The 10,391-nt window shown below is 51.2% G+C and overlaps 1 protein-coding gene across 2 annotated transcripts in view; it reads right to left on the reverse strand.

The window, feature by feature from the left end:
* Window positions 1–340: 340 nt before the first annotated feature.
* Window positions 341–10,391, reverse strand: part of slc39a7 (solute carrier family 39 member 7) — a 22,528-nt gene continuing 12,477 nt past the window's right edge. For both annotated transcript variants that reach the window (XM_043677948.1, XM_043677947.1), the window contains 4 exons: window positions 9,981–10,127; window positions 7,126–7,266; window positions 6,406–6,608; window positions 341–1,689 (listed from right to left, as the gene is read on the reverse strand). In XM_043677948.1, the coding sequence (XP_043533883.1) occupies window positions 1,438–1,689; window positions 6,406–6,608; window positions 7,126–7,266; window positions 9,981–10,127 (743 nt within the window). In that variant the 3' untranslated portion in view covers window positions 341–1,437. The remainder of the gene's footprint in view (window positions 1,690–6,405; window positions 6,609–7,125; window positions 7,267–9,980; window positions 10,128–10,391) is intronic.

A 10,391-nucleotide genomic window follows, 5' to 3' on the forward strand; every position in this document is an offset into this window, starting at 1 on the left:
TCAGGTTAAAATTTGAGGTAGTGTAGGTGTGAGTTGGAACAGTTGAGGGCTTGCAACTGCAGTAGGGTGTAATATTATCTACTTTGTCATACCAGAGATAACCATGAGCAGCCGTTTTCTCCCATTTGTCCCAGCTCATCAGGGCACCTTCTCTTCCTGTTCCCCCTGGTGCCCCTTTCCTAGTACTGCATTTCCAAAGCCCTGCCCTGAACAGCAGAATCCTAGGAGTTAGTTAATGGGGTGAAGGGATGCAAGTTCATGGGTCAGTGAAAACGGAGAAAACTTGAGCTTCTCACCATCTAGTCTGCATGTGGATTCTACTTTACACAAGCTTCTTAAATTGAAAAGGATCGAGTTTTATTTTTTTATTAATCATTTTAGAGCCGTTGATACAGGACTTGTGCGGCAAAAGGAAATGACGACAGGTAAACCCAACTAATTGTAGCCATGATTCTCTTCCAATGCAGCTCCTACACGGAGTCAGATTACAGCACTTAAAAATAAAAATGAAAAACTATACTTTTACAAAAAGAAAGTTACACATATGTATATACACACGGAGCAATTTTAACCCAACTCTCTGCTCACTTGCCTGTGGTGCGCTGGGTTAAATTTCCACCTGTTTGTCAGTTTTCTCCACCACCTCCCATTCTCTAGAAATGAGACGACTTTGGTGTGAAATGCACAATTGCCAGTAAGAATTGGACGGGGTGTTTGGGGGGTGGGGGATACACATCAGGGTTTCCCTTTGCTGGAGCCATCCTTGGGGAGGGGGACGTGAATGTAGCCAGAGTCTTACAGCGACCTCTCCTGCCCCCGCACCCTTGCCTTCCCAACCCAACACTCCCCGTACCTGGAGTCCGCTTCCAGTACTCGAGTTCACTACAAGTGTTTTTTGGGGTGCTGTGGGGGTCCAAGCCACGTAGTGCTTTGGACCCCACGACGGATTTTCCAGGCAACGTGTGCAAGAAGAAAAAAAGAGAAAATGAGGGAGGCTGGACAGGGTTGGTTAACACCATCCAGGCCTCCCCCCTCCAATCCCCCGTTCCCCCCTCCTTGTCCCAGCGAACGTATTCACTGAAACAGCAACATCTGGTTGGAAGGATCTGGACTCTCACCCAGACCGGCACAATGACAATTTCTTTAAAAAATATATATATATAATATTTATATATAAAACTGATTATCAGCCGAGAAACATTGCCACTCCTGAGCATGAACTCCACCAGGAGGAGTCCCAGTTTGCAGGAGCTGAGGGGGGGGGGGGGGCTGCGTGACTTGCTGCAGCCCTCCATCCTAGTGGTTCCTATTAGTTATGTATCACCTTCTGCCTAGTGTCCCTCACAGATTCCCTTTCTCTCTGTGTGTGTGTGTGTGTGTGTGTGTGTGTGTGTACCCCACTCATCCAAATGCCCCTGACCCAGCGCCCCCACCGTCCTACTCATACTCGGCGATCAGGACCATCATGAGGACCCCGACCAGCAGAGCGACGATCTCCAGCAGTGACTGCAGTGGCTTCGAGTCGTCCAGCAGCTCCGGAATCACTGAGACGGTGGCGATGTAGACGAAGCCCCCGGCGGTGAACGGCAGGATCCAGGCGGTGGCAGCCTCGCCGATCCCCTCCGCCATCAGAGAGCAGGCGGTGCCGGCCAGGGCACCCACGGCGGTGATCAGCTGCAGCATCATGGCCTGCGAGAGAGAGAGAGGAACACACATGAGAGGAGTCATTGAGATGTACAGACCCTTCGGTCCATGTCGCTCATGCTAACCAGATGTCCAAACCCAACTTAGTCCCATTTTCCTCTAAAGTTGAGTGTGGGATGCTGGAAAAGCGCAGCATCGCAGGAGCAGGAGAATCAACCTTTTAGGGCATAAGCCCTTCAAGCGACTCTCCTGCTCCTCGGGTGCTGCCTGACCTGCTGTGGTTTTCCAGCATCCCCTCTCGACTCTGATCTCCAGACCTCACTTTCGCCATATCCCTCTTAAACCCTTCCTATTCATAAGCCCATCCAGATGCCTTTTAAATGTTGTAATTGTACCAGCCTCCTCTGGCTGCTCATTCCGTACACGCACCATCCTCTGCGTGAACAACAAAAAAAAGGTTAGAGCCGTGCAGCACGGAAAGCAAGCCTTTGGTCCAATTGTCCACATTGATCCAAACTAAACCAGTCGCATCATTCCTGCGCATGACCCATTTCCTTCCAAACAGTTTTCATTCCTGAACTTACCCAAATGTCTTTTAAATGTTATCACTATACCTGCATCCACCACTTCCTCAGGAGGTTCGTTCCACACACGAACCACCCTGTTTGAAAATAAATTACCCCCTTGTCTTTTTTAAAAAAAAATCTTTCTCCACTCACTTTAAACACTAGTCTTGAAATCCCTGGGGAAAAGCCACCAGCCCTTTACTCAAACTTTATCAATTATCGGTTTGACCTGAACTGGGTGGCTCAGTGGTTAACACCGCTGCCTCACAGCACCAGGGACCCGGGTTCGATCACAGCCAGATTTCAAAAGGAACATGTGAAAAATGTGGGAAGCCTCACCAGCATTGCCTGCTTTCCAGCAACCATTCAAGATCTGGTCTACCCAGGGGAATTTCACTGAGATCGCACCGTGGGTGAGGTGATTCCAGCTCGGGTGGAGAGACTGGGGAACCTCGGGTTCTGCTCAATGCAGAGAGGACTGAGGGCAGATTTAAAAGTATACAGTGTTACGAGGGGCTGCAATCAAGCCACCAAGGAACAACCGTGCTCAGTGCCAGAAAAGCTGGTAACCCAAAGGGTCACAGATTACAAGCGACTGGCAAAAGAACCGGAGGGGGGGGAAAAATGTGAGAAAATGTTGCTTTTAAAAGCAGGGGGTCATGGTCAGACACCCACCAACTGAAAAGACGGTGGAAGCAGATTCAATGGGAACGTACAACAGTGGATTCTCCACAGTGGTGCCCACACTTGAGTCAGGACCTAGGAGACAGAGAGAATCAGATCGTTCTGCACCGAGGAATCCTCAGACAAGGGCTGGAACCCCAGAGAAAGCATGAGAATAAATCGGCCTGTCTCCTTGTCATTCACTTACACACACCTCAGGCAGCATCAACAAAGAGAAAACAGTAGAGTTAATGGACGGAAGTCTTAGAGGGGCCTGAACAGGTTCGGCTGATGGGAGCAACGTGACAGAACTGCGCAAGGAGTCTCGTGAGGCTCATTGTGATGGCCGGAAGAATCCCCTGAGAATTGTAATTATGTTCTGGGCACTGAGGACGAGGTTCTCATTAGGTAGAGGTTATTAAGGGGGATTATTGTTTGTTCATGACCTTATTTACCTCATTGATGTGGAGCTCCCTGCCCTGCCAAACGCATGCCAAGAACTCTTGACACGGAAGGCAGAGCTGGTATCTGACAACTTCAACTGGCGGCTTGCTCACAAGGATCTCCAGGTGAGGCATTGGGCACCAACATCTCAGGCACATTCCTTGGGCGCACGTACCCCCACTCAGAGACATCGGAGGTGCCAACCTTTAAGTCGTCACATGACACATCTCCGATTCACTCACAGCTTAATTCTGCACCTTGGGGTGCAGCAGCAACTATTGCTGTAACGCTCCAACATGGGCGGTTTGTGCACAGGGAGTTGCACAAAGCTCATGGACTGAACCATGCTGCAGGCCCCTGGCTATTCACTTGCTCTCTTGGGCACACAAGATAATTGTGGGGTTCGGCCAGTCTCTGGTATTTTTAGCCACAAGGGGGCGACAAAGGAGCAGGAAGGCATGGGAGGGGGGCTGCTGCACAGACCTTAGTCTGATCCCACAGCTTTTACGACCTCAGTCTCTCACTACAGCTCTCATCTCTGCTTCCGTGCTCCTGCCCGTCTCTCACCCATTTTTCCCCTCTCTCCACATCTTTGTGTTCACATTCCCCTTGCAGATTTTCTTCCTACAACCCTCTGCTTCCTCACTTTTCCAGAACTGTTTAATCTTTCCAATCTCCCTGCACATCTCTTTCTCTCTCAACCCTATGAGATCTCCCAGAACCTGACTGAGGATCATTCTACCTTCTGAACACTATCCTCGATCTCTCTGTCCATCACTAGCTCTCTGCTGTTGTTTAGATATTGATGTGGTTGCTCTTCTCTCGTTTTCTCCCTGGATTTCTGTCTCTCTCCACATCTATGCATCTCGGTCTCTCTCCCTGGGCCTTATTCTCTCTCCCTCCATGTCTGTCCTTTTCTCTCCGTGGTTTCCCACTTCCTCCCTGTGTCTGTCCTTCTGTCTTTAACCCTGGGTTTTTTTTATTTTATTCTCTCCCGCGCCCCTACCCTGTTCCTTCTCTCTTCGGCGTTTTGCTCTGTCCGTATCCCTGTTCCTGGTTCCTCCCCAGGTTACCTGTCTCTGTCCTTTTCTCATCTTGCCCTGGAGTTTACACACTCTCGACTGTTCTGTTTGCCTTGACTTCTCTCTCCTGTCTAGAGTTATGTTTCTCTCTGTCCTTCTTTGTCTCTCTCACTGGGCATTTCTCTCTCTCTCTTTCTTTCTCTGGCTTTCTGATTCTCTCTCTCTGAGATACTTCTCTTCGCTCTGTCTTTCCCAGAGTTTTTCTCTCTCTCCCTTTCTGTATGCACTTCTTTCTCTCTCCCTGAACTCACTTGCTCTCTCTCTCGGTTTCTCTCCCTGGGCTTTCTCTCTTCTTGGAGGAGGCTGAGGGGTGACCTCAGAGGTTTCTAAAATCAGGAGGGGCACAGATAAAGTGAACAACCATGATCCTATCCCAAGGGTGGGGGGAGAAGAGATCCAAAACTGGAGGGTGTAATTTTAAGGTGAGAGGGCAAAAGATTTAAAAGGGACCTGAGGGGCAATGTTTTCACACAGAGGGCAGTTTGTGTATGGAATGAATGGCCAGAGGCAGTTACAGCATTTAAAAGGCATTTGGATATAAATAGGGAAGGTTGAGAGTTATGCACCAAGTGTGGGTAAGTGGGACTAGTTTAGTTTGGGAAACTTGGTTGGCATGGACGAGTTTGACCGAAGGGTTTGTTTCCGTGCTGTATGATGCTATGACTACCATTAAATACTGGAAGGGGGGAGAAAACGATATTGGAAAAGAGCAAGGAAACAGGACTGTTTGGTAGCTCCTGAGAGTACCTGCAGAATGGCCTAATGAGCTTCTTAGCGTGCTGCATCATTCAACAATTTAGTCACAGAGAAGCGAGGGACTTGGGCAGGTGATCACAGTGTTACGTACTGCCTTTTGTTTTTTTTCCCTTAAATCCAGAAATGCTATCACAGACAACCTCCCCACCACCAAATTACTGCGATTTTTAAATTTCAAACTGCTAGCCGCCAGCACCAGTAAAACACCCATGTAGCCAATTAAATAACAAACAAAGCCTGTTAAAGGTGATGCAAAAACCAGCGACAGTGAGGGAGATTGGGAAGGGGCGAAATCAAAATGGAACTGGAGGCGGTGGAAATAAGCACTACAAAACCCTCTCTCCTCCCCCCCCCCCCGCGGTGCCCACCACACACTAAAGTCAGTAAGAGCATTGGAGGGACACTGCATGTCTCTTTCTCTCTCACTCACGCCCACCACCATCATGGAGACCCAGACATGAGTGGAACTTTGTAAGAAAGACACGCAGTTGGCAGAGATGAATCTCTCCACAGCCCGCTACACATACCTGTTAAGACCAACCTAACCAGGCCCAGGAGCACGGTTGTCTTTATTAAGAGGAGCCAGGCAGAGGGGTTTTGGGAAGGAATCCCAGAGATTGGGGCCATGGGTGGCACAGTGGTTAGCACTGCTGCCTCACAGCACCAGGGACACAGGTTCGATTCCAGCCTCGGGCGACTGTCTGTGTGGAGTTTGCACATTGTCCCAGTGTCTGCATGTTTCCTCCGGGTGCTCCGGTTTCCTCCCACAGTCCAAAGATGTGCAGGTTAGGATGGATTGGCCATGCTAAATTGCCCCATAGTGTTCAGGGATGTGTAAGTTAGGTACATTGGTCAGGGGTAAATGTAGAGTAATAGGGGAAAGGGTCTGGGTGGGATACTCTTCAGAGGGTCAGTGTGGACTTGTTGGGCTGAAGGGCCTGTTTCCACACTGTGGGGATTCTAAGATTCTAGGCATCTGAAGGCACAGCCACCGACATCGCAGCAATTAAAATCGGTGGGTGGGAAGAGAAGTGGAGGTGGGTGAAAATCGAGGAGTGTAGAGATCTGGGTTGGAACATGCAGTTGGTGGAGATTATCCAGACAATTAGGGAGGGAGATACAAGGCCGCAGGGCAGGGGGTAACTAATCAGCGAGATGAGAATATTCAAGTCAGGGTTGTGACGGTCATGTGGGGCCAGCGCTGGTCGTAAGACCGACTCCAGGGGGCGACGTTACCCAGCGACACTCACTTTGTGCTTGCTGCAGCCGGACTGCACCAGGATGGCAAAGTCTCCGATCTCGTGCGGTATTTCGTGGAGCAGGATGGTGATGGTGGTGATGATGCCCACGTTGGTGCTGACCAGGAATGAGGCGCCAATCGCCAGGCCGTCGGTGAAGTTGTGGGTGAAGTCAGCCGCCAGGTTCAGGTATCCCGACACTTTGATATCCGAGACTGCGGGGGTTGGGGGTGGGAGGGAGAGAGAGACTCTCTGTGAGACAGTGCTCAGTGGAAAGGCAGTCAGTCCATCACCATGTCTCAGTCAGAGGTGTGGCCCCTGCACAGACCTGCTGTGTTCCCCCGGGATCCACCGTGCGGCATAACCCCGGCAGATCCTGGTGACATCGTTGGAGGGATTCACAACTTGGGGACGTGGGGAGGGGCACCACAAGACCACGACACATTTCCCACCTGCAGGAGTGGGCTTCCAGCCCCGCTCACCTCCAACCCTGCTCAGCCACAGCCCTGCCCTTCCTCACCTCCAGCCCTGCCCACTGCTGCGCCCAGCCTCCTCCAACCATGTCCCCAGCCCCGCCCACCCTCCTCACCTCCAAGCCCTGCCCACTTCCAACCCTGTACACCCTGAGCCCCACCCACTCCAATCCTGGCCCACCACCCACCTCCAATCCCACCCACCCCAAGCCCCGCCCACCCTACAGTCTGGGCGATGGGGGGGGTTCATGGTACTCACCCTGTCCCGGTGCCTTGGCAGCTTCGTTCTTGGCGCGGGGGTTTTCAGGTTTCCGGCGCCTGCTGCCCGCCCTCGGTTCACCATGTTTGTTGTTGTCCTTCTCCTCCTCCTCGGAGCTCTCCTTTACCTTCGGAGCAGCAGCTGGAGGATCAGAAAGAGAGAGAGTCAAAGGCTGAGAGCCCCGGCATCTGAGCGCCTCCCCGATCAGAGGGTTAGACACAGAGTAAACCCTCTCGACACTGTCCCCCATCAAACACTCCCAGGATAGAGACAGCATGAGATTAGATACTGAGTAAAGCTCCCTCTACACTGTCCCCCATCAAACACTCCCAGGACAGGGACAGCATGGGATTAGATACTGAGTAAAGCTCCCTCTACACTGTCCCCCATCAAACACTCCCAGGATAGAGACAGCATGAGGTTAGATACAGCGTAAAGCTTTCTCTACACAGTCCCCTTCACTCACTCCCAGGACAGGGACAGCATGGAGTTAAATACAGAGTAAAGCTCTCTCTGCATAGTCCCCATCAAACAGTCCCAGCATCAGGACAGCACAGGGTTAGATATAGAGTTAGAGGGCTCTCTACTCTTAAAGTGAATGTAAAGCTTTCTCAAGCTGTCCCCATCAAACAGTTCGAGGACAGGTACAGCATGGAGTTAGATACAAAGTGAATCTCCTCTTACAGTGTTCAATCTAACACCATTAGGGTGTTGTTGGCACCGACACTTTAGCTGCATCCCACTCCCCTACCCCTCTGTATCCAGTAGCCAGCTGTACCCCGACTTCCCAGTAATCTGGGGAATTTTCAAACGGACCTTGATCAGGTGGGCCAATGGGCTGAGGTGTGGCAGATGGGAGTTTGATTTAGTTCAATGCAAGGTGTTCCAATTTGGTAAGGCAAACCAGGGGCAGGATTTACAGTTAATAAAAGGTACCCTGGGGAGTGATGCTGAAACAAAGAGACTGGGTGCAGGTGCATAGTTCCTTTAAAGTGGGGTCATCGGTAGATAGAGCGGTGAAGGCGTTTGGTACACTCGCCTTTATTGGTCAGTGCATTGCATGTAGGAGTTAGGAGTTCATGTTGCAGCTGTGTGGGGCATTGGTGAGGCCACTTTTGGAAAGCAGCATTCAAATCTGCTCTCCTTGCTTTGGAAGGATGCTGTTAAACTTGAGAGGGTGCAGGAAACATTTACAACAATGCTGGAGGGTTTGAGCTACAGGGAGGGGCTGAATAAGCATGGGACTTTTTCACCCTGGAGTGTCAGAGACACAGGGATGATCTTATTGAGGTTTATAAAATCATGACGGCATGGATAAGGTGAATAGCCAAAACTAGATGATGTAGGTTTAAAGTGAGGGGGAGGGGGGGGCAAGATTTTAAAAAGGACCAGAGGGACAACCTTTCACGCAGAGGGTGGTACGTGTGTGGAATGAGCTGCCAGAGGATGTGCTGGGGGCTGGTACAGTTACAACATTTAAAACGCATCTGGATGGGTGTATGAATAGGAAGCGTTTGGAGGGATAGGGGCCAAGTGCTGGGAAATGGAACTAGACTAATGGAGGATATCTGGTTGGCATGAAAAGGTTGAACCGATGGGGCTGTTTGCATATTGACTCTATCGGCAACTAACATTTTCCAGTTCTAACCAAGTGCCACGTAACAGAAACAACCTGCCTTACGTATAGACAGTTTGGAATGAAACTGGAACTCAAAAGAATGGAGGTGATCTTCTTCAAACATGTGCGATTTAGAGAGAATTTGGCTGGACAGAAGCAGAGAGGGGGTTTCCCTTCATGGGGAAGTCTAGACCTAAGGTCACAGTCCCAAAATAAGGGGTCAGCATGAAATGAGCGATATTCCCTTTTTGTTTTAAATCTTCTGCCTCTCTCTCTCTCTCTCCCCGAGGTCCACGTGCAGTTGCGAGTCTGAAAGCTGCAGCCACGCAGCTGGGCCAAATGCTGGGAAATGGAACTGCAGTCCCATCCAACCAGTCCTGGAACGTTATTCATGTCGTTCAGCCCGTTCACAGTCTCAACAGTTGCAGGGTTTGAGCTACAGGGAAGAGGCTGAACAGGCTGGGGCTGTTTTCCCTGAAATGTCGGAGGCTGAGGGGTGACCTTATGGGGGTTTATAAAATCATGAGGGGTGTGGATAGGATAAGTAGACAAGGTCTTTTCCCTGGGGTAGGGGAGTCCAAAACTCAAGGGCATAGGTTAAGGGTGAGAGGGGAAAGATATAAAAGGGACTTAAGGGCAACAATTTCACGCAGAGGGTGGTACGTGTGTGGAATGAGCTGCCAGACGAAGTGGTGGAGGCTGGTACAATTACAGCATTGAAAAGGCATCTGGACGGGTATATGAATAGGAAAGGTTTAGCGGGAAATGGGCCAAGTGCTGGCAAGCGGGACTAGATTAGGTTAGGATATCTGGTCAGCATGGATGAGTGGGACCGAATGGGCTGTTTATCTCTATGACTGAGGCAGAAACACAGAAAAGGAGCAGCCAAGCCACTGACGACTTAGTGCGGACACTGGGGAACACAGAGTCCAGTCTCGTCATGGTGACCGAAGTGATGCAAGTTTGGTTGACACAACCGAACGCGGCCGGAGTGGTTCACAGCCACCACCTGCTCTACGTGACTCCAGGCCCACAGCAACGCGAAACGGTTCAGCCGGCCACTCAGTTCGAGGGCCGTGACAGATGGGGCAGCAAGCGTGGAAGACTCAGAGCACAGGGCGGTTTCTCCGGAGTTCAACCCCTCGCCTTCCAGCTCTGCAACCCCTGACGCAACAAAAGGGGTAGCCGATGAGGGGCCTCCGCCCACCCGGATGGCCGAATGCGGTCCCCAACGCACCGTGAGAATGACCGTGACCGTGACCGTGACCCCCTTTCACGTGACGCACAAACTTCTCCACCACGAGGAAGGCGATGATTCCACCGAGGACCCAGAGGCCGACAGACATCACGTGGGAGTGATCGTGGCCGTGGCCGTCACCGTCACCTGCAGAGGGGAGTCGGGGTGAGGGGTGGGGAAGAAGTACAGAGAGGCGATTGTCAGCAACTTCATTCATGAAAAAAATCCAGCAATCAGACCGGGGCCCTACACTACATGCAGACAGAGACAGAAATTACCAGCAGTGCAGAGCAGAGGGAGCGCCGCATTGTAGTGGTGGGGAGGTGGGTGGATGTGGGGGAAACGTGTGTGTAGGTGGAGGGGTGGGTGGGTGTGGGGAATGCGCGGGTGTGAGTGTGGGTGGGGGATGCT

This window comes from Chiloscyllium plagiosum, chromosome 37 (assembly GCF_004010195.1).
Source record: "Chiloscyllium plagiosum isolate BGI_BamShark_2017 chromosome 37, ASM401019v2, whole genome shotgun sequence".
Lineage (NCBI taxonomy): Eukaryota > Metazoa > Chordata > Chondrichthyes > Orectolobiformes > Hemiscylliidae > Chiloscyllium > Chiloscyllium plagiosum.